This window comes from Sturnus vulgaris, unplaced genomic scaffold (assembly GCF_052056855.1).
Source record: "Sturnus vulgaris isolate bStuVul1 unplaced genomic scaffold, bStuVul1.hap1 Scaffold_195, whole genome shotgun sequence".
Taxonomy (NCBI): Eukaryota; Metazoa; Chordata; class Aves; order Passeriformes; family Sturnidae; genus Sturnus; species Sturnus vulgaris.
The window spans coordinates 17,172,129-17,194,518 of NW_028276170.1; the positions used below are offsets into that span (position 1 = coordinate 17,172,129).

General features: G+C 50.1%; 2 protein-coding genes across 2 annotated transcripts; both read left to right on the forward strand.

The window, feature by feature from the left end:
* The first annotated feature begins 511 nt into the window (after nucleotides 1-511).
* On the forward strand, nucleotides 512-6,158 carry LOC148218147 (class I histocompatibility antigen, F10 alpha chain-like). The gene is made up of 8 exons (XM_088158245.1): nucleotides 512-608; nucleotides 2,642-2,905; nucleotides 3,279-3,551; nucleotides 4,783-5,055; nucleotides 5,148-5,255; nucleotides 5,354-5,389; nucleotides 5,509-5,541; nucleotides 5,906-6,158. The coding sequence occupies exons 1-6, from the start codon at nucleotides 548-550 to the stop codon at nucleotides 5,374-5,376; spliced, it is 1,002 nt and encodes a 333-aa protein (XP_088014371.1). The 5' UTR covers nucleotides 512-547; the 3' UTR covers nucleotides 5,377-5,389; nucleotides 5,509-5,541; nucleotides 5,906-6,158.
* An 11,386-nt stretch (nucleotides 6,159-17,544) lies between these two features.
* LOC148218148 (endogenous retrovirus group K member 8 Gag polyprotein-like) lies at nucleotides 17,545-19,188 on the forward strand. Its single transcript, XM_088158053.1, has 2 exons — nucleotides 17,545-18,744; nucleotides 19,150-19,188. The coding sequence occupies exons 1-2, from the start codon at nucleotides 17,545-17,547 to the stop codon at nucleotides 19,186-19,188; spliced, it is 1,239 nt and encodes a 412-aa protein (XP_088014179.1).
* The last annotated feature ends 3,202 nt before the right edge of the window (nucleotides 19,189-22,390 follow it).

Sequence of the window (22,390 nt, forward strand, 5' to 3'; positions counted from 1 at the left end):
CCACACCTCAGCACATATTTGTTCCTCATCTTTTTGGTTAAGGCATAAATTTTAAGTTGCCCTTGGGATACTTCAATTTTCAAATCCAATGCTATTATTAAATCCTTCCCCAATAAATTATTTTTTGTCTCTGACAGTAACAGCAGATCATTTAATCGAATATTGCTTTGGTTCTCAATTTATACATTTTTAATAACAAGGATCCGAAACGGCTTACCCGGCGCTTTCTTAAGGGGGTCCCAGGTGGCTCTCAGAGGGCTCCGGGGGATCGCAGCGGGGATCCAGAGGGATCCAGAGGAATTCTGTGGAATTCCGACGTCCCCTCCCCCCCCGCGCTCTCTCTCGGGCTCTTTCGCTTCCGCGTCCCAACCTGAGAGACCGGGATCTACCCGGCGCCGGGTGACGTCACTCAGATGTCGGACTGCCATTGGCGAACAGGAAAGAGCGCCGCCAATGGCGAGGCAGGAGGCGGCTCTGAGGGCGGGGCCAGAGCTGGGGCGGGGCCAGACTGGGTCAGGTCCGGGCGGGCTCGAAGCGGGGTAGCGCCATGACTGCAGCGCTGGGGCTGCTCTTGGGGCTCCTGGGGGGCCCGGGGAGCGCGAGGAAAGGTGAGTGGGACTCTTGAAATCGCGACCCCCCTGAACGTCCGTTTCCGGGCACCAGGAAACCCCTAAACCTTCATTCCCGGGTAGGGGAACGCCTGGAATCCGCATTTCGGGTCCTGTGACCCCCCCTTAATCCCCTTCCCCAGCACCAAGACCGCCCTGTACCCCCATTTCTGGGCATGGGGACTCTTTTGAGTACCAATTTGCGGGCAGTGGGACACTCCTGAACCCCCTCATCTTGCACCGGGACCCCCTTAAACCCTCATTCCTGGGGATCAGGATCCCTTTGAACCCCGAATCGCGGACCGGGAAACGCCCTGAACTTCCATTTCGGGGCACCGGGAACCGCCTTAACCTTCATCCTCGGGTACGGGAAATACCCCCCTCGCCTATTTTGGGTCCTATGACCCCCCCATCCCCTTTCCCGGCATCAGGACCCCCCTGTACCCCCATTCCTGGGCACGGAGACCCCCCTGTACCCCCATTCCTGGGCACGGGGACCCCCATGAGCACCAATTTCCGGGCACCGGGATCCCCCTGTACCTCCTTATCTGACACCGGCACCCCCATAAACCCCCATTCCCGGGGATCAGGATCCCTTTGAACCCCGAATTGCAGACCAGGAACCCCCCTGAACCCCCCTTCCTGGGCAGCGGGAACCCCCTAAACTTTCATTCCCGGGTAGGGAAAATCCCCTGAATCCCCTGTTTGGGTCCTGTGCTTCCCATACATTTCCCCAGCACAGGGACCCCCCTGGAACCCCTTATCTGGCACCGGGACCCCCCTGAATCCTCATCCCTAGGGATCAGGATCCTTTAAACCCCGAATCGCAGCATGGGAGCCCTTCTGACCCCCATTCCTGGGCACTGGGACATCCCTGAATCTCCATTTCCGGGCCTGGGACCCCCCTGCGCCTCATTTTCCGGCATCCCGCTTTTCCCAGGCCCCATTCCCGCCCTTTTCCTTGATCTTTGGACCTCCTAGAATTCCCAACTTTCGTGTCCCCCCCCGTTTTCCACTCCCGCCGCTTCCCGAAACGGCGTCCCAGAGGGTCCCCGGTGACCCAGGGGTCTCAGGAGGGTCGTAGCGGGGATCCAATGGGATCCAGATGAACTCCCTGGAATTCCCCCTTTCCCCCATCCCCTCCCCCACCGCTCTCCCTCGGTCTCTTTCCTGTCTCCCAGGCTGAGCCTTCAGGATCCGCTCGCCTCTCCCATCCCCAGACCCCCCTTTCCCGTGACCCAGGGACCCCCTGCCCCCCCATTCCTGCCTTTCCCAGCTCCCAGGGCCCCCATTCCCTCAACACCGGGGACCTCTGGACCCTCTTTCCTGGGCACAGGGACCCCCTGGATCCCCCATCCCGCCTCTCCCAGACCTTTCCTTGAACCTTGGACCCTTCCCAGCTCTCCTGGGTCTCCCCATTCTGCTTCCTGCCCCCCCAATCTCTGCATCCCCCCGTTCTTCACCCCCTCCTCGTTCTGCAGGGGGACCCAGTGGCTCCAGGAAGGCCCCTGGGGGGTCGTGGAGGGTCTCAGGGAGGATTCTGGGCTCTGGGACCCCCTGAATTTTAAGTCCTGGGCACTGGAACCCCTCTGCACTCTATTATCCAGTACCATTTCCCTCCTGCACCCATTTCCCATCCATCCCATCTTTCCCTTTTCCAGACTCCCCTTTTCCTTGACACTGAGACCCCCTGGACCACCATTCCTGATTTTTTTAGCCCCTTGCTCCCCGTTCCCTCTGCATCAAAGACTCCCTGAGCTTCCCATTCCATCCATCCCGGGTCTCCCTGCCTTGTGACTCCTCTTTCCTTGGCATTGGGGACCCCTGGACTTTCTTTCCTCAGCACAGGAATCCCCTGGAACCCCCATCCCACCTCTCCCCATGCTTGTATTCCCCTTTCCTTGACACTGGGCGTCCCCTGAGCACCCGTTCCTGGACACTGGGTCCCCATGCACTCCCTTCCCACCTCTCCCAGTTCCTCTTTCATTGATCCATGACCCCCTCAACCCCCCTAAATCTCTGTGTCCCCCCAGTTCTCCACTCCCTGTATTACCTGTCTGTGGCGGTGTCAGAGCCCAGCCCGGGGATTCCTGAGTACGTGACCGTTGGGTACCTGGATGGGATCCCCTTCGAGCGCTACGACAGCGAGCGGGGCCGGATGGAGCCACTGACACAGTGGATAAAGGATGGAGTCGAGCCGGGATATTGGGATAGGATGACTGAGACCTGCAAGAGGAATGAGCACATGGATGCCTGGAACCTGGAGACACTGCAGGACCGGTACAACCAGAGCAGGGGTGAGTGGCCTCATCTGTGGGGCTGGGATGGGATCTGTGGGGCTGGGATAGATCTATGGGTTGGGTTGTGGATCCGTGGGGCTGGGGTGTGGATCCATAGGGCCTGAATGTGGATTCACAGGGTGCCAAGGGGCTGACTTAGGGATCCATTAGGTTGGTATGGGATATCTTGTGGTCCGTGGGTGTGAGTGGGGATCCACAGGGTTGGGATGGGATCTGTGGGGTTGAGATCCATGGGTTGGGATGTGGATCCATGGGGTTAGGATGAGGCTCTGTGGGTCTCCATCAGACTCTGGGGCACCATAGGGTTGGAATGGGGCTCTGTGGGGCTGGGACACAATTCCATGGGTCTCTGTGGGTACAATCCCCCCAGGTCTCCACACATTGTTGATAGTTTACGGCTGTGACCTCCTGTCTGACGGGAGCATCCGTGGATCCTACCAGGATGGCTACGATGGGCGGGATTACATCTCCTTTGACCTGGGATCCGGGAGATTGGTGGCGGCCGACAGCGCTGCTGAGATCACCAGGAGGCGCTGGGAACATGAGAACGAGGCTGAGAGGCGGATAAATTACCTGGGGCACGAATGCCCGGAATGGCTCCAGAAATACGTCAGATACGGGCAGAAGGAGCTGGACCGCAAAGGTGGGAGCAGAATTCCTGTGGGAATGTGGGATATGGAAGATTTGGGACCATGGGAATTCCAGGGAAAGATCTCACCCCCATCCCATTCCAGTGGGAATTCCATGGACAGGTCTCACCCCCATCCCATTCCAGTGGGAATTCCATGGACAGGTCTCACCCCCATTGCATTCAAGTGGGAATTCCAGGGAAAGATCTCACCCCCAACCCATTCCAGTGGGAATTCCATGGACAGGTCTCACCCCCATCCCATTCCAGTGGGAATTCCAGGGAAAGATCTCACCCCCATCCCATTCCAGTGGGAATTCCACGGACAGGTCTCACCCCCATCCCATTCCAGTGGGAATTCCAGGGAAAGATCTCACCCCCATTGCATTCAAGTGGGAATTCCAGGGAAAGATCTCACCCTCATTCCCTTCCAGTGGGAATTCCACAGACAGGACTCACCCCCATCCCATTCCAGTGGGAATTCCACAGACAGGACTCAGCCCCATCCCATTCCAGTGGGAATTCCATGGACAGGTCTCACCCCCATTGCATTCAAGTGGGAATTCCAGGGAAAGATCTCACCCCCAACCCATTGCAGTGGGAATTCCATGGACAGGTCTCACCCCCATCCTATTCCAGTAGGAATTCCATGGTTGAATCTCACCCCTGTCCCATTCTCATGGAATTCCAGGGGCAGATTTTACCACCATCCCATTCCAACCCGAATTCCAGGGACAGATCTCACCCCCATCCCATTCCAGTGGGAATTCCATGGACAGATCTCACCCCTGTCCCATTCCCAAGGAATTCCATGGGTACATTTTAACCCCATGCCATTCCAATCTGAATTCCATGGGCAGTTCTCACCCACATCAATTTCCAGTGGGAATTCCATGGGCAGATGTGTCCTCTATCTCGTTTTACTGGGAATTCCATGTCCAGATCTCACCCCCATGCTATGGCAGTAGGAATTCCATGGGCAGGTCTCACCCCCATCCTATTCAAGTGGGAAATCCATGGGCAGATCTCACCCCTGTCCCATTCCCATGGAATTCCATGGGCAGATTTTAACCCCATCCCATTCCAGTGGGAATTCCAGGGTTAGATCTCTCCTCCATCTGATTCCAGTGGAAATTCCATGGGGAGATGTCATCCCCATCCCATTCCAGTGGGAATTCCAGGGCCAGATCTCACCCATGGACTCAATCGAATTCCATGGATGTCTCTCACCGTTATCCCATTCCAGAGCCCCCTGATGTCCATGTGTCTGGAAAAGAGGAACACGGGACGCTGATCTTGTCCTGCCACGCGTACGGATTCTACCCCAGCTCCATCGCAGTCAACTGGATGAAGGGGGATGAAATCTGGGATCAGGAGACGGAGTGGGGCGGGATCGTTCCCAACAGCGACGGCACCTTCCACACCTGGGCCAGGATCGAGGCGCGGCCGGAGGAGCGGGAGCAGTACCGGTGCCGGGTGGAGCATCCCGGAATGTCGGGGCCCGGGATCTACGCTTGGGGTGAGGCTGGGAATGTGGAATGTGGGAATTGGGAATTTGGAATTCCCAAATGGTGATTTCCCTCCCTTGCCTCACCGTCCTGCATTTCCCAGATCCAACATCTGGCAGGAATCTCATCGTGGTGGACGCTGTGCCCATCATCGCTGCCATCATCATCCTCAATGCCCTCATTGGAATCTTTGTCTGGAAGCACCAATCCGGTAACACACGGGATGGGGGCCGGGAAGGGGCACGGATCCACCTGGCACTGTTCTGGGAATCCTGTGCCACCAACACTGATCCCACTGTTTTTCCACAGGGAGGAGGGACAGGACTGGATGAAACATAGCAGCCGGTGAGTACCAGTGGTGGATCCAGCTCTGGATCCCCTCTTTGTGGATCCTAGGATGGACCCTGGGGTTAATCCCAGTGTGTGATCCATGCTGGAATCTCATGGATCTTCTCTTTCTGCAGGAAAAGATGTGGGAACCAACGGCTTGAATGCAGGTACAGAGTGGGATCAGGGTGAGATTCTAGAGGAGGACTGGGGCAGGATGGACTGATTGGGATCATGGAGGAATTCTGGATCAGAGCAGGATCAGATGGAATTGTGGAGTGGGATTGGGGCTGGATTCTGAAATAGGGATCGCGATGGATGGATGGATGGATGGATGGATGGATGGATGGATGGATGGATGGATGGATGGATGGGGCAGGATGAGGGAGGGATTCCAGAGGTCTACTCGGGCAGGATTGGAGGGGGATCAGGTAGAATTCTGGAGGAGCTCCTGCTCTCCATGGGCTCCAGCCAGGTCCATCCTGTGGGATGCAGACAGGGACAGGGTGGCACCGTGACACTTTCTCATCCCAGCAGGAATCACCGCCTGAGCGATCCATGGAGCTGGATCCAGCCCCTTCCCTCTTCCCAGGAAACCAAGGGCTGCCAGCAGAACTCATCCTGCTGCTCCCACACACCCACAGCTTTTGCTAATGGATCCATTTCTGATTTTCCAGTGTTTTGAAGCCTGGAACCACAAATATTCCCAATGTTTTAGTTCTGCTGTGAAATTATCCTGGTTTGGGGCTGTAAATCCTGCTTGGGGCAATAAATCTGAGTTCCCTCCTCCAGTGTCTGGCAATTCCTCTCTGGGAGCCAGGAACGTGGATGGGGACACTGGGGATAGGGATGGGGACAGCAGGAATGAGAATGGGGACACCAGGAAGAGCATTCGGACACCAAGAACGGGAATGGGGACACCAGGAACAGGTTGGGAACAGCACGAGCAGGACCATGACAGCCGGATTGGAATAGGGACTTGCCAGCCACATCCAACTCCATCCCCCAGGATTCATTTCCTGCTCCGTGTCCCATATCCCAGGTCTCCCCAGGAGGGTTTGGCCACGTTGGGCTCCTGGAGGGGCAGTGGGATGGGGGGAGGGGTCAGACCAGGCCTCATTGTCCCCAAAGGTCCTTGAGTGTCCCAAAATCACGGCTCGGGATCTTGGAGAAGTTCCCTGGCCATGACACGAGCACGAGATGGCCGTGAGATGAGAGTGACCATGACACAACCACGGCCCTGACCATGAAATGATTTGGACCAAGAGATGACCATGGGTTGGCCATGGCACAACCATGGCCTTGAGGTGACCCTGATGTGATCATGGCCATGTGATGACCATGAGGTGACCATGACATGATCATGAGGTGACCATTACAGTGAGATGACCACATGCATAAGATGATGGTGATCAGGAAAGGACCATGACCATGAGATGGCCATGACCATGAGATGACCACAAGATGATGGTGACCATGAGATGACCACAAGATGTCCTTGACACCACCATGGCCATGAAATACTGAAGGCTGTGAGATGACCATGACAGGATCTTGACCTAGAGGTGGCCATGAGATGACCACAACACACCATGGCTGTGTGCTGATCAAGACCATGAGATGATCATGACACAACCATGGCTGTGAGATGATTGTGACCATGAGGTGACTGTGAGATGACCATTAGGTGACCATGAGCATGAGATAATGGTGATGACCATAACTGTAGGAAAGAAGGAACGCCTTACAGAATAAGGACCTTTTCTATCTTTGTTAAATCCTGTGCACTTCCGTTCACTTTTATCCACCAAAAGGCACTCTGGGAAGGGCTCAGCTGCGGGTCAGATGGCCAGAGAGTGGGGTGGTGGTCACCTCGTGTGTGAGGCAGTGATTGGCTGGGGAGATGCATGGACACCACAGGATCAGAGAGCTGATTCTGTGAAGGGACTCGTCAACAGCGATACCGCAGTGACAGGCAGCCAATGCGGGCTTGCTTCAGTAAAGTTTGGGTTAAGTTTCAGGTAAGTCTGAATGACACAGCCAGAGCAGCATTAATGATGGACCACCTAACTGGGAAAGGACAATTTAGCCAACCTGAGGAGCAAGCAGCAGCAGTCCCCAGGCAAGTACGTGGTGAAGTTAAAGATTTTTGTTTAAAGCATTGGTCCATGTACCAGATGGCAGCAATCCTAACTTGGAGTATACTAATATTAGGCAAGAGCCAGGAGAGACATACATGGAATTTATAGAGCGGTTAAAACAAGCATTGGAAAAACCAATCCCTGATGCTAGGACCAGGAACAAGCTGTTAGAGACATTGGCAGTAGCTCATGGTAACTCCGAGTGTCCAAAGGTCTTGCACGCCCTGCCACGAGAACCACCACCAATGATCCTCCAGATGATCGAGGCGTGCAATCGTCTGGGGATGAATGTGGCAGCAGGACAGGCCCAGGCCATGGGGCAGGGAGTTGCAAAAGCCCTGGTGGCTGTGCAGTTTCCTTTTAAAACACCACAATCACAATAACAACCCACTTGCTTTCGATGTGTTCCACAGGGACATTTCTGAAAAGACTGTCCACAGAGAAAAGGGAGATACCCAGTTCCTGGTCAAAACCAACCCCAGGCTAAAGGCAATTTCCCCAGGCAACCACCAAAAAAACTACCACCAGAGTGTGAGCTGGCCTCGTGCTGTGACAGAAATCCACAAGCTGATGATGCTGATGACCATCAGTGTTAGTAAAAGAGCCTGAAACAAATCAAATGTTAGGACCATTTCAGTTAATAACTGGGGGAATGGATGGGGTTGTGTCTCCACAGATAGAGGACCTCAGTGGATACCAGCCAAAACCATCAAACCTTACCTACAGCCATTAATGGACTGCCCACCAGAAAGTTCCAGTACTCCCAACTCCTAACAGCGAGCCTTTAGCGAACATAACACCCCAGGAGACTTTATGTTTATCTGTTGCCACCCCAAATCACCCCTCTTCAACATGGCTGGTAGGTCTGGCCATAGATGAGTGGCCAGTAAATAAAAAGGCCATTCGTAATATACAAAGGAACAGTCCCATTGGTAAGCTGAAATACAATCCTGTAGATTTTTGGGATTCGTGGTCTCTCAATCTTCCACATGCACCATTAGAGGGTCAAGAATTGGAACTGTTTGGCTCAGTTCAAATGGATTACTGCAATAGCTTTTGTTATAGAAAAAGACTTCAATTGGTAACATCTAATGGTGCTAAGCCCCAAATTGTAAAACCAGATGAACCAGCACCATGAGATGAGCATGACTGTGACCATAATACAACCACAGCCATGGAATGATCAAGGTCAAGATATGATTCTGACCATGAGTTGATCAAGGGACAACCATGACCATGACACGGCCACAGCTGTGAGATGACCATGATGTGATTGTGTCCATGAGATGACCATGAGGTAACAATGAGATGACCATGAGCATGAGATGATTGTGACCAAGAGATGTCCATGAGATGACCACAACACACCATGGCCATGTGGTGATCAAGACCATGAGATGATCATTATGATGAGATGACCACAACCACTGAAGAACCATGACTGTGACACAACCACAACTGTAAGATGACCATGATGTGATTGTGGCGATGAGATGACCATGGCATGACCATGAGATGACCCATGACCATGTGTCTTGGTTTCAAAGACAGGTATTTGCTAAGGGAAGACGAGAACCCCTTTTTCTGAGATGTAGAGTTCAACCCCCTCCCTTCTAATTATAGTTTCAAATCAGAGGCTTTCAGGCAGAAGATACAGGGATAGGAAAAACAGTTCTTTACTGATATATCTAACAAGGCAAAGAGCAGAAACAACAACAGCTATAAAAACTGACAACAAAACAGAGCAGTATAGCTCAGTTCCAATCCCTTTATGGTCACAGGCTCCCTCTCCCTGCGCTCAGTTGCCGGTGCTGAGGGCAGGGCAGGTCCCGCGCAGTTGAGGAGGGCTGGAGTGACGGTGGCAGCGGCCCGGGGTGAGAGGGATGGAGGAGCGACTCCCCCCTCACGGTGTTGGTGGTGGTGCTCAGCAGAGTGCCCAGAGTTAGTAGGATGAAGTGGGAAAGCAGCAGAGCGATGTCTGACAGCAGGGAACGTGGCTCCCGGTGCTGGGATGGCGGGGAGGATGCTTGGTAGGAGACCCAGCCGTCTTCTTTCCATGAGCGAGCAAGAGAAGGAGAGAATGAGAGCGAGCCCAGGCCCCTGTCCCACCTTTCCTTTTCCAGTCTCCCGCTATCTCCCACGCCCCCGTGAGAGAAAACTACTGCTACTAAGGTGTAGCCACAAATACTCAGCATAACAATGGGAAAAATTCCACAGAAAGAAAAGGGAACAATTCAACCCCCAACACCATGCAATGACCATGACACAGTCACGACCTTGAAATGACCATGAGGTGACCATGAGATGACCACGACATGGAGATGACAATGGGCATGAGATGATGGGAATCAGGAGATGACCAAGACCATGAGATGACCATGACCGTGACAAAACCATGACCGTTAGCATGAGATGTTGGAGATCAGGAGATGACCATGAGGTGACAACAATATGACCATGGCTGTGAAATAATTGTGGCCACAGGAAGACTACAACCATGAGATGATGGTGATAAGGAGATGACCATGATAATGAGATGATGGTGATAAGATGATTATGACCATGAGGTGACCATGAGGTGACCATGAGATGACCATTAGGCTGAGTTGACCATGAGCATAAGATGATGAAGGTCAGGAAATGACCATGGCTGTGATGATGACACAACTTTGATGGTGAGATAACCATGGGCATGAGATATTGAAACCAAGAGAGGACCATGACAGGGCTGTGACCATGAGATAGCCAACACACAGCCATGTGGTGCCCAGGATCATGATGCATCCCTACCATGACCATGAGACAACCATGGCCATGAGGTGATCAAGAAATGTCCATGACTGTGACCATGACATGATGACAACTGTGAGATGAAAATGGGCATGAGGTATTGTGACCAAGAGATGACCACGGCATGCCCATGACCATAACATGATCCTGGCCATGAGGTGACCATGAGCATGAGATGATGGTGATTGGGAGATGACCATAAGATGACCATGAGTGACCATGAGATGACCACGACCCGGCTGTGGTCTGGATCTCCTCAGATCCTGCCACTCTCCTCCCCTCCTGCTTGTTATGAATGAGAAACAACAGTCTCGATATTCAGCAAAATTTAGATTGCTTTATTTGATAGAGAAAGAGCAAACAGCGCTGGGAACCTGAGAGGTCACCGTCCACTCCACACTCCCTCCAACCTTGGTTTGCAGTCTCTACTTATACTGTGCTTTCTCGTTGTAATCAATAATTTTTGTTTTTTTCCTGTCATAATTTTGGCAGGTAAGCAGTGGTGGTCGAATAAGCATCTGCATCCAAACTCACAAAGCCTCTGGGCAATAGTCAGTCTCACAGATAACCATCTGGTCTTTGTAGACAACCACCAGGGAAATCTGCAAGTCTGGTCCTTGAGAGAGGCAGCAGTGATCAAACAAAGGCAGGAAGGACTATCCAAAAGTGTGATTTTGCAAGCTGGCAGTTGATGTAACTTATTTGGAAAACATAACATAACATAACATAACATAACATAACATAACATAACATAACATAACATAACATAACATAACATAAGAAACATAACATAACATAACAAACATGGTGATTTAAAACAGAATGATTTAATCATATATTTTTATTTATCTGGTGTCCATGCTTCACTTCAGAACATAGCATTCTGGCTCATTCAAATCCAAATTCTTTCGTGAGTAACACATATCTTTTATTAATTATCACAATTTCCCCACTTCTTTTCTTTTATCCCATTGATTCATGTGTTGGCTACAAATTTTGACAGGACTTCTTGTACCAGATTTAATTCATTCACTGCCATTAATTTTGTTGCCTTCTCAGGGTCTATTGGTATTGTAGCAACTTGCATTCCTTGAACCAACGACTGGATTAGTCGAATGAAGCATGGAACAAGACAAGGGATGAACAGTACTCCTAATAATGCACATGTTAACATAAAACCTAATTCCTTCCGCCAATCTCCCCCCAACAGGTTATTCCACCAATTATCATTAAACACAGAGTTCCAGGTTTGTACAGGTACATGGGCTATTTGTTTTATTTCTTCGGCAATTTTAGTAATTACTTCACCATTATCATCAATTTCTATGCAGCATTCAGAATTATTGAACTTCCCACACACTCCCCCTTCTTCAGCTAACAGATAGTCCAGGGCTCGTCGATTTTGATATACTGCTGCTCTAGTTTGGGTAAGTTGTTTAGCCATCAATTCCATTGCTCGGGCTGTGTGCTTGGAAGTAATTTCTACTAGGCCTTGTAGCCTGATAATTCTATTTATCATATAAATTGGAGTGAGATAGCCCCAGCTTCCATCTTGAGCCCCAGAGTACTCAGTAATTTGTTCTGGGGGCCATTCATCATCCTTCCAGATTTGTGTTCCCCCTATGGATGGGCTCTTTTTGTTTGCAGGCAAAGTTTCATACAAGGGAACTCCTAACACACGATTACCCTTTTCCTTTGGCAATGTAAAAAAGGCAGGCTGGATAATCCCTGAGGTACATGTCCCTCTCCATCTGTTTGGTAGGGTATTAGAAGCTCTTTTCCTGCAGATCCAAAATATTCCGTCTGGGACTTTCCAGCTTAGCTGAACTGATTCAGGTCGTTGCCAATAGATTCTTACACTATTCTTATTATACCAGCAGAGTCCTGTAAAATTGTTCTTTATACAATTACCCTTACTTAGCTTTCCTCGATATTTTTTTAGAGTTTTGGGCCACCAAGACTGATTGCTTGCATTTGTAGTCAGGAGAGTCTTACAGGGGGTGTGCCCCACATCTTGGGTAAAGTTACTTCCCTGACGTGTTATAGACGCTTCTCCTGTTACCTCATGACTTAGAACCCACCCTTCAGGTCTATTGATTCCCCTCAATATTTCTGTTTGATTCCACTGTAATAACTGATCTGGGCCTAATCCCTCCCCCCTCCATGGCCATTGCTCAGTCATCTGCATTCCTCCACAGTGATCCAACAGTGACTTCAGTTCAGTAGTAATTTCTCACATTAATTCCACAAATAAATTCTTTCCCAAGGGGGGTAAGTTCCGTTCACTGAGTTGTTGTTTTATTTTCTCATACAAGTTAAAGGTACCCCACGGTTTGTCTGACGTTTCTTCCACCCACTTCCCCCCTCACCTGGGCTAACAGCTCCTGGAAGCCTGCGTCGGTGAGTGGCCCCTCCCCGGCACCACTCTGGGAGCCGCAGAAGGGGCGTAGCAACAGCTACGCCTGGGCGAGTTGTCAGGGAGGGATAAAGAGGTGCAGGAGAGACTTTTTACGGTGCTGGGGGAAGGGATTTATTGAAGGAAAAGGTAACAGGTCCGGAGGTTGGGGGAAAACCTCAAAAGGCAGTTTGAGGGGGTTCTACACAGGCTTAAGTACAGGGGAGGAGCAAGGGGAAGGCACAAAACTCTGGCCAATAACGGGTAACGGGGGGAGGTACAGAAGGTGGGGAAAGGGGTACATTGAGCCAATAAGGCAAACCGAGGGTGGGGATACATACAAGATAACCAATCATGGATACAAGAGGGAATGCTTGACACAGAAACTTCTAGAAAAAATGGAGGGGCTACAAAGGATGGACATCCCGTGGGGCAGGGTTTAGGGTGAGGGACAGGGAAGGTTCCAGATAAAGAGGAGGGGTAGGCCCAAGGCATGAAAGGGAAAAACCATTATGTACTTAACTTAAGGGAAAGAAACTGGGACGAACCATCAACACAGAAGGAAAATTAACATTAAACAACACAACATTTGTCCTTGTTCCTTTCAACACTTTAGTTGTATGTTTTATCAATTCCTCCTTGTAGTGATCTCGCACTCCTCCCTGATCTGAATATCCCCACATACCTTCTTTTGGGAAGCAGAGCTGTGTCTCTCCTACTGGGCAACTTTGGTATGCTGATGGAGCCTACCCTCCTTTTCCCAAATTGGTGGCCACCCAATAACTTTTTCCCATAATAGTACACGTTTCCAACTTGTGCTGATTCTAGCAGAAATTGATGTGTGTGTGGAAGGCAAGGGTGGATACCGTGCATCCCCGTACCCAATTGTCTGGTGACACTTGGAACAAGCATCAGCATTATTTCCTTTTATCATCATTAGCAATAGGATGACTCCCATGACCATTTTCATCCCTCTGCCTCCCTCAAGGCCTACGGGGTTGCTGCCAGTAGCCGAGGTTTGTTTGATCTTCTCGGCAGCAGGGAATATGTCCTGGGCTCTCCCACTTTGTCTTTCTCTTTTGGTAGTGTTTCTTAATTTTGTCCCAAATTTAGCTTTAACATTCCAGTACGAGGTACAGCAGTAACAGCTCGGTATACACAACCCTTCTGACACTCTATTGCCAAAACCTCTGCTCTGGCTTTCTCTTTTCCTCTTGTTCCATTCTCAAATAACTCCCACCAGTTATGATCATCAATTTCGATTTTTCCTCGTGCTGATAGGGTATTTAGCACCTTAACAGCTTCCTTCTGTTCCTTTCTTCTACATTGGACACATAATGTGAATGGGAGATACCCACCATAGGGATGAGACCACCACAGCTCAGGACAATATGGACAACTCTTTTTGATGAACAGGTTACAATCACACCTGGCTTCAGGACAGGTGACTTTCAGTCCTGACTGGGAGACCTTCGAGACAAATTGATCCAGTGCCAACATCGAGAGCTCTGGATTCACCCTTTGAGGTCTCCAGGCTCGGATGTCACTGCCCAACCTGCAGTAGGAGGGGTTACAGGACCCTTGACTCTACTCACATGTGTCCATCCTTTTTCAGGTGTCCTCACAGCTGTTTCAGTTGTTAACAGAACCAAATACAGTCCTTCCCATTTTGGATCTAGATTTTCTTCTTTAATTAACACAGGTTGTCGTGGCCTAATCTTATCTATGGCAAATCTTAGAGGGATGGTTGGAGCCAAAATTCCCCTCTCCTTTAATACTTGTAAATTTTTATTGATTATTATTATGTAATTCTGGAGGGAAGGGTCCTGAACTAAAGCTGGATCAAGTTGTTCTCCTTTAGGGTCAGGCATACCATACAGCATTTCATATGGTGAAATCCCTGTTCTGGAATTTGGCATTGTTCCTATATTAGACAGGGCTAGTGGGAGGCACTTTGTCCATGGCATTTTAGTCTCAATCATTAATTTTTTACAGCTGTTGTTTTAATGTTTGATTCATCCTTTCAACCCTGCCAGAACTCTGAGGGTGCCAAGGTGTGTGATACTCCCAGCTGATGCCCAGGGCCGGGGTCAGTGACTGCAGCACCTTTGATGTAAAGTGCGTCCCCTGCTCTGAGTCTATGGCTCGAACCAGGCCATACCTTGGGATTATGTGTTCCAACAATATTTTGGCTACCACTTGTGATGTGGCTCTAGCTGCAGGGTATGCCTCGACCCAGTGGGTTAATTTGTCTATTTTCACCAGTGGATATTTCCATCTTCCTATTTTTCATAATTCTGTAAAATCTATTTCTATTCTTTCAAAGGGTCTGTAAGCAAATTTCCATTCTCCTTGGATGGACCTTGTAGCATATCTTTTTAATTAATTTTCTGAACAAGTTAACCAAGTCTGGATGCTCTGCTTTGCAATATCAAAAATGGCAATGCATCCAAAAAAATTTAAATATTGGTCTTCTAGCACTCTGGTTCCAAAATGAGTTCGTTGATGTAATTGTTCAGTAATTTGTCTGGCCTGGGTTTTGAGTAAACTTTCCCTGCAATCTGCTAAAACCTATTAATTCTCATGCAGTTCTGCCCTTAATTTCTTTATCGCTTATTTTTACTGAAGAGTAATTGTCCACACAATCACATTCTAAATTTTCATCCTGGTTCCTCATATAGGAATTGTCCAGGACTTTCAGCAGTTGCTGCTTTTAGCTCTAAGTCTGGGGAAGTGATTAGAATAGCTTCATATTTTAATATTCGGGTATCAGTTAGCCATTTCTTGGCTTTTTGATTCAGAATTCCCCTCACATTATGGGGGTGTGGACCACTAGGGTCACCCCAAAGGTGACTTTTCAGGCTTCTTCCATTAAAAGTGCTGTGGCCACTGGGGCCTGCAGACATGTGGGCCAAGCCCGACTGACAGGGTCGAGCAGTTTAGAATAAAATCCCACTGGCTTTCGACTGCCTGCCCATTCCTGGCTGAGCACCCCATGTGCTGTTTGATCAGAGGTGTTTACAAACAATTGAAATGGTCTCTCCAAATACGGGAGACTGAGTACAAGGGGCTTGAATTCAAGCATGTCTGACCTTTTCTAAACTTTTGTCATCCTCCTCTGCCCATTTCAGGCGATTACTGGTAAGTTTTTTATATAGAAATTTCACTTTCTCACTAAATCCCTCTATTCATTGATGACAGTATCCCAGCAGTCCCAACATTTTCCTCACTTCTTTTTTAGTCTTTGGAGTCCCAGGCTTAGTATTCCAGACACTCTGTTAGGATCCAATTTCTTTTTCCCTTTACTTAACCAATGACCTAAATATTCTACTTCTGGTTCTGTGAATTGCAATTTAGCTTTGCATACCTTCAAACCCTGCTGTGCCAAAAAGTTTAAAAGTCATATAGTCCCATTTCTAGTAGATTTCTGGTCTTTTTTCTGCTATTAATAGATCATCTACATATTGTAAGCATTTCACCCCTTCTGGTAGCTCAAAAGATTGCATTAATTCTTCTAGGGCTGCCCAAAGGCATTGGGGGAGTCTGTAAAGCCCTGAGGCAATACTGTCCAACGCAGTTGTCGTTTCCTGCCTTTATCAGGATATTCCCATTCAAAGGCAAAGCAATCTCTGCTACTTTCCTCTAACGGGCATGCCCAGAAGGCATCTTTTAGATCTATTACACTATACCAAGTGTAGCCAGGGGACAGCTGGCTTAAGAGGGTGTAAGGGTTTGCTCCTATAGGAAATTTGATGACAGTTCGCTGATTTATAGCCCTCAAATCCTGTACCCATCTGTAATTCCCGTCTGTCTTTTTGACAGGCAGAATAGGAGGATTATGTGGGGACATACATGGTTCTGAAATCTCTTGTTGCAAAAGGTTTTCTGTGACAGGCTGTGTCGAGAGCCTGGTGCAGGAATGGCTGGAAGAGAAAGGCCATAGTCAGATCAACTTGGTGAGGCTAGCAAAGTAGGCCTCGGCTTCAAGGACACAGTGTCCTTGAGATGAGGAAGGCACGTACAATTGAGAAAGACAGGACGCAGATGAAGAACTAAAAGAGCTCTACTAGCCACAGGAATGCAGAAGTGCTTGGCCAAGCAGCACAATTGACGCAGATAGCAGATAGACCAATGATGAGCTCAGATTCTGCACTATGCATGAGCTGATTAAGCACTGTATTTAATCAACACTCCATGTACCAATAAACGAGACTTTGTGGATGACCATCTGGTGTCCGCGTCTCCCTTCGCCGACAAATGGTGACCCCGACGTCCCCCCGTCGCTAAAGAAAACGGGGGAGAACGCGCCACGGTCGGTGAAGTAGAGTTGGGGCCTGCCGCAACCGGGTCGGTGTCAAACGACGTAGGGAAGACACCCCCAGGAGCTACAAAGGTGGTCTTGGGCCATACGTGCTGCCGAAGCCGGAGAGTTGCAACAGCGCTGACGACAAAAAATGTACAGGCAAGCAGCATATGATTTATTTATAGTGCATTTAGGAAAGTTGGGGATAAAAGAGATTAATCCCAGGAAGGACGTACCGGGGTTGTTAGCCTGGGGTTATGCTAAAGGCTTATTCTCTAACCCTCACACCGTGCATGATTTGAATGAGTGGCGTAAGCTAGGGGATGTGTTGTGGGAGGCGGTATTGGAGGATGATAAAACAGCGAAAAAGCTGGGGAAAATCTGGCGGGTAGTTCATAACGCACTACTAAAGCAGCAAGCTGAGAGAAGGGCGGCACAGGAGGCAGTTGAGGCATATAAAAGAAATGCTCAGTATGGCGATAATGAGCCCCGAGCACCTAGCACGACCAGGGTAGAAATACCTGTTGCTGGGGGGTCGGCAGGAATGGCAGACACGGCCAGCTGCGCTTGGCCCTCTGCACCTCCCTTGGAAGAACGAGAGGATGACGCCGCTGCGTCAGCGGAGGAAATTGCAGAGGGCGGGGTACCCCAACCTTACGGTGATAAGTCCCCTTGCCGGCCGGAGTTTAGCGCCCCCGAACCTACAGCTGAGCCAGACCCTGTCCCTGGGGCGGGAAGCGACCTGTGGGAGGAGATGGCTAAACAGCGAAGGGAGGCGTGGAACATGCTGGCCAGACATGGTCTGGAGACCGGGGACGAAGCCGCTGTTGGCGCAGCGAAAGCCTGGGCCTTTCCTGTAACGTACACCCAAGGGGTAAATCAACAGGGACAAGCTGTCCAAGTGGGAGCGTATTCACCTCCCGATTGGAAGCTGTTAGCCCAGCTAAGACAAACAGTGACTCAGTTCGGTTTCCGGAGCGAGCCAGCTAGGCAGATGCTAGATTTCTTGTTCGACACATACTTGTTATTGCCAAATGATTTAAGAAGCATAGTGAAGCTGATTTTCACGCAGCATCAACAGCTGCTGTTTAACGCACACTGGCAAGCCCTTGTTCATGAGGCAGTTGCGGTACAGAGGGGTGCTGGCGATCCGTTGGCTGGAATCACAATGGACGAGTTAATGGGACTGGGACAATACCGCAGGACAGAGGCTCAAATGATTTCGGGGCCCGATAAGGTTAGGGAAGCCATGCGTCTAGTGAGGAGTGCCATTGATCAGGTCAAGGATAGCTCAGGCATACCTATGTATATGGGAATAAAACAAGGAAGGGAGGAGTCCTTTGGAACTTTTGTAGACAAGGCCGCCGAAGCTATCGAGAAGGCAGGAGTCCCAGAGTATATGAGAGGGGCCCTACTTAAACAATGTGCGTTGCAGAATAGCAATGAGGCAACAAAGAGGGTATTGTCGACTTTAGGGGCCAATTGGACAATAGAAGAGGCGTTAGAACGAATGGCACTACAACCAACAGGGACGCAGGCCTTCTTGGTCAATGCGCTGAAGGAAATAGGTTTAGGGCTACAAAAACAGGCCGAGTCCACACAGTCGCAGGTGCTAGCCGCTCTTGCTCCGCTCCGTGCTTCTACAGCGGCTCCAGTCACCTCCACCGAGCACCGACCTCCAGCAGCGCGGTGCTATAGATGCGGAGGCGGAGGCCACTTTCGACGGGACTGTCGTGCCTCAGGAGTATGGTGCCAGAACTGCCAAAGCAACACGCATAACACATCAGCTTGCCGCCGCAAGTCGGGAAACTCCCGGCGGAGCGCGCCTGGCAGCCGCGCCCGGACACAAGTAGCCGCCGTGACATCAGCGCCATCTCCTGTCTACAGCCAGCCACAACAGGGAGTTTGGGACTCGACCTGGCAGCCACAGTAAGGACATCCTTGATAACAACACGCCCCGTCAAGGTCTCAACTGGAGTTCGTGGCCCAGTGATCATTAAAGTACAAGCCTGTGGAGGATTAATAGTGGGACGCTCCTCAAGCTCTATTGTAGGACTGTTTGTGCTGACAGGCGTCATCGATGCAGACTACACGGGAGAGATACAAGTAATGGTGTACACTCCCTTCCCTCCCCTTACGATTGAGGCAGGCCAGCGTATCGCCCAATTTATTCCGCTCCCACAAATGAGCCGGGGTATGCAACCGCTAAAACAGACCCCACGTGGAGACCAAGGGTTCGGATCCTCTGGTATTGCGATGCTCACAATGGACTTGCACAGTAGACCCAAAAAGAAAGTGAGATTAACCTATGCAGGACGCTCCATAGAAATGATGGGACTCTTGGATACTGGGGCAGATACCAGCATTGTTTCTCCAGAAAAATGGCCTCACGATTGGCCGTCACTGCAGACCACGGATACCGTAACGGGCGTAGGAGGGTTCACCCTCGCCAGAAAGACACCCGCAATAAAGGTCACCATAGATGGGCAGGATCTAGTGACTGTGTTATCGGTAGTCGCGTTACCACCATCAGTGCATTGTTTAATAGGAAGGGACATTCTAGCCCAGCTTGGGGTGGTGCTATCCAATGAGCACCCTTTGGGGTAATCGCCATTGCTTGGACTTTCCCGATCCCGATCACCTGGACTACCGATGAGCCAGTAATGGTTAAGCAATGGCCTCTAAAAAGGGAAAGTCTAATACAAGCACATCAACTCGTGGAGGAACAATTCCAACAAGGACACTTAAAACTCTCTACGAGCCCATGGAACACACCAATCTTTGTGATCAAAAAGAAGTCAGGAAAATATCGTCTTTTGCATGACCTAAGAGCAGTAAATGCGCAGATGGAGGCAATGAGGGCATTGCAGCCAGGCCTTCCCAATCCAGCAATGCTCCCGCAGCATTGGCCTCTTCTGATTATTGATCTAAAGGACTGCTTTTTTACTATAGCCTTGCACCCCCAGGACACTAAAAGATTTGCATTCACCTTGCCGGCAATAAACAGGGGGGAACCCGATAAGAGATATGAATGGACTGTTCTTCCACAAGGTATGAAAAATTCGCCTACTCTGTGCCAATTGTATGTTGATGCGGCCTTACAACCCCTGAGGCAAAAATGGCCCGACACAATCATCTACCATTACATGGATGACATCCTGTTTGCCCAGGAAACAGCATTCACGGATGCCCAAATGCAGGAGATTCAAGCTACTCTGGCGGAGGCATCCCTCGTGATAGCTCAAGAAAAGATACAGCGAACTACACCGTGGAAGTACCTAGGGTGGTCTATCACAAATCAAATCGTACAACCGCAAAAGCTCCAGCTCGCAACAAAAATCACCAGTCTCAATGAGGCCCAACGATTACTAGGAGATCTGCAGTGGCTCAAACCAATAGTTGGGATACCCAACTCCTTGCTAGACTCCCTTAGGCCACTGCTCAAGGGGACTGACCCAACCACACCTGTGACCATGACCCCACAACAAAAGGACGCTCTCGACGGCATTATACGCTGTGTCGATGAAGGGTTTGTCTCCCGCCGAGATGTATCCTCACCCATAGATCTTACCATTTGGAGTACTCCCGACCACCTACTCGGAGCACTCACACAGACTCAAAAGAAAACGGGGGAGATGCAGGTACTAGAGTGGATAACCCCACCTTTACAGGCAAAAAGGACAATCAGCACAAAAATCGAACAAATAGCTACCTTGATTCGTAAGGGTCGGGTAAGGATTATGGAAATCACCGGACTAAGCCCGACAGTAATCTATTTGCCCATGAAGAAGGAGGACTTAGATTGGTACCTCCTCAACTCAGGAGATCTACAAACAGCCTTGCTGGAAGTCGGAGCAGCCGTCCACACCGGACCGCTGACGCCACGACACCTTCAGTGGTTAGGAAACTGGGACTGGGTATCAAAGCCAATGCGCTCGGAGCAGCCGATAGCAGGCGCTGTCACAGCTTTCACAGATGCTGGGAAAAGGACAAGAAGAGCAGCTGTCACTTGGAAAGAAGGCCCTCGATGGAAAAGTCAGACAATGGATGCTACTCCGGAAGACAGCTTACAAACATTGGAGTTGCTTGCCGTTGTATGGGCATTAAGTGAACTGCAAGGGCCTCTGAATGTGGTTACTGACTCATTTTATGTAGCAGGAGTAGCACAGAGAATTGAGGACGCCTCGGTAAAAGAGGTGCAAAACAGAAGACTCTACGAGCTCTTATGCCAACTGAAGCGAGTAGTAGGGGCAAGAACGAAGCCCTACTGTATTATACATGTTAGAAGTCACAAGTGGGACGTAGGCTTGGGAGAGGGCAACGCTAGGGCGGATAGATTGGTCATGAATGTAGCAGATGACAGAGTGATTGAAGCGAGGGAGTCACATGCACGATTTCACCAAAATGCCAAAGGGATGGTGCGCAAGTTTAAAGTAAGCACACAAGAAGCAAAAGCCATAGTGAAAGCCTGCCCCATTTGCAGTCATCATAACAGTGGGATAGGCCTTGGGTGCGGAGTAAACCCTCGGGGCCTGGAGAGTAACGAAATTTGGCAGATGGACGTCACACACGTAGCAGAGTTTGGGAGGCTCAAGTATGTGCACGTTACGATAGATACTTATAGTAAGTATGTCTGGGCTACAGCGCAGACAGGGGAAAAGACAATCCATGTAATTAGACACCTGACAAGTTGCTTTGCAGTTATGGGAACGCCTAGGGAGGTAAAGACCGACAACGGGCCGGCGTATGTCAGCAGGAAAGTAAGTCAGTTTATGAGGTTCTGGGGAATTAAACACATCACAGGAGTACCACACTCGCCCACGGGACAGGCTATAGTAGAAAGAGCCAACGGGACACTCAAACAATATTTACTCAAACACAAGTCCATAGGTGATCCACAGGAAAGACTAGCCAAAGCTCTCTATGTGATGAATTATCTGTGTGTGTTTGGGGATGAGTCGGAGCCGCCTGCAATCAGGCATAGAGGGAAAAGGGAAGGCAACAAAGAAGAGCGTACGAAGGCATGGGTGAAGTACCGGGACCCAAAGACAGGGATATGGAACGGCCCTGCGGAAGTGGTATATTGGGGCAGAGGGTATGTTTGTGTTTCTACCCCCACAGGAACAGTTTGGGTCCCTGCTAGGTGGGTGAAGCCCATTCTAGATGACCGAACTGGTGGAAAGGTTCCTGCGGAGACCGTTGACCCCAGCCGACCAGGAGCGGGTTCAGCAGAAGTTGACGTCGATCTCACAGCCCTATTTGCGGGAGCTAGCACAGTATAACAGCGCTGCCCGTGAGGCACTGAGACAGACGCCACCGAACTGGGCCGATTGGATCGAGAGCCATGCCTACCAAGAAGACCAGCCTCTTAGCAGTCGTCCTTGTTACGC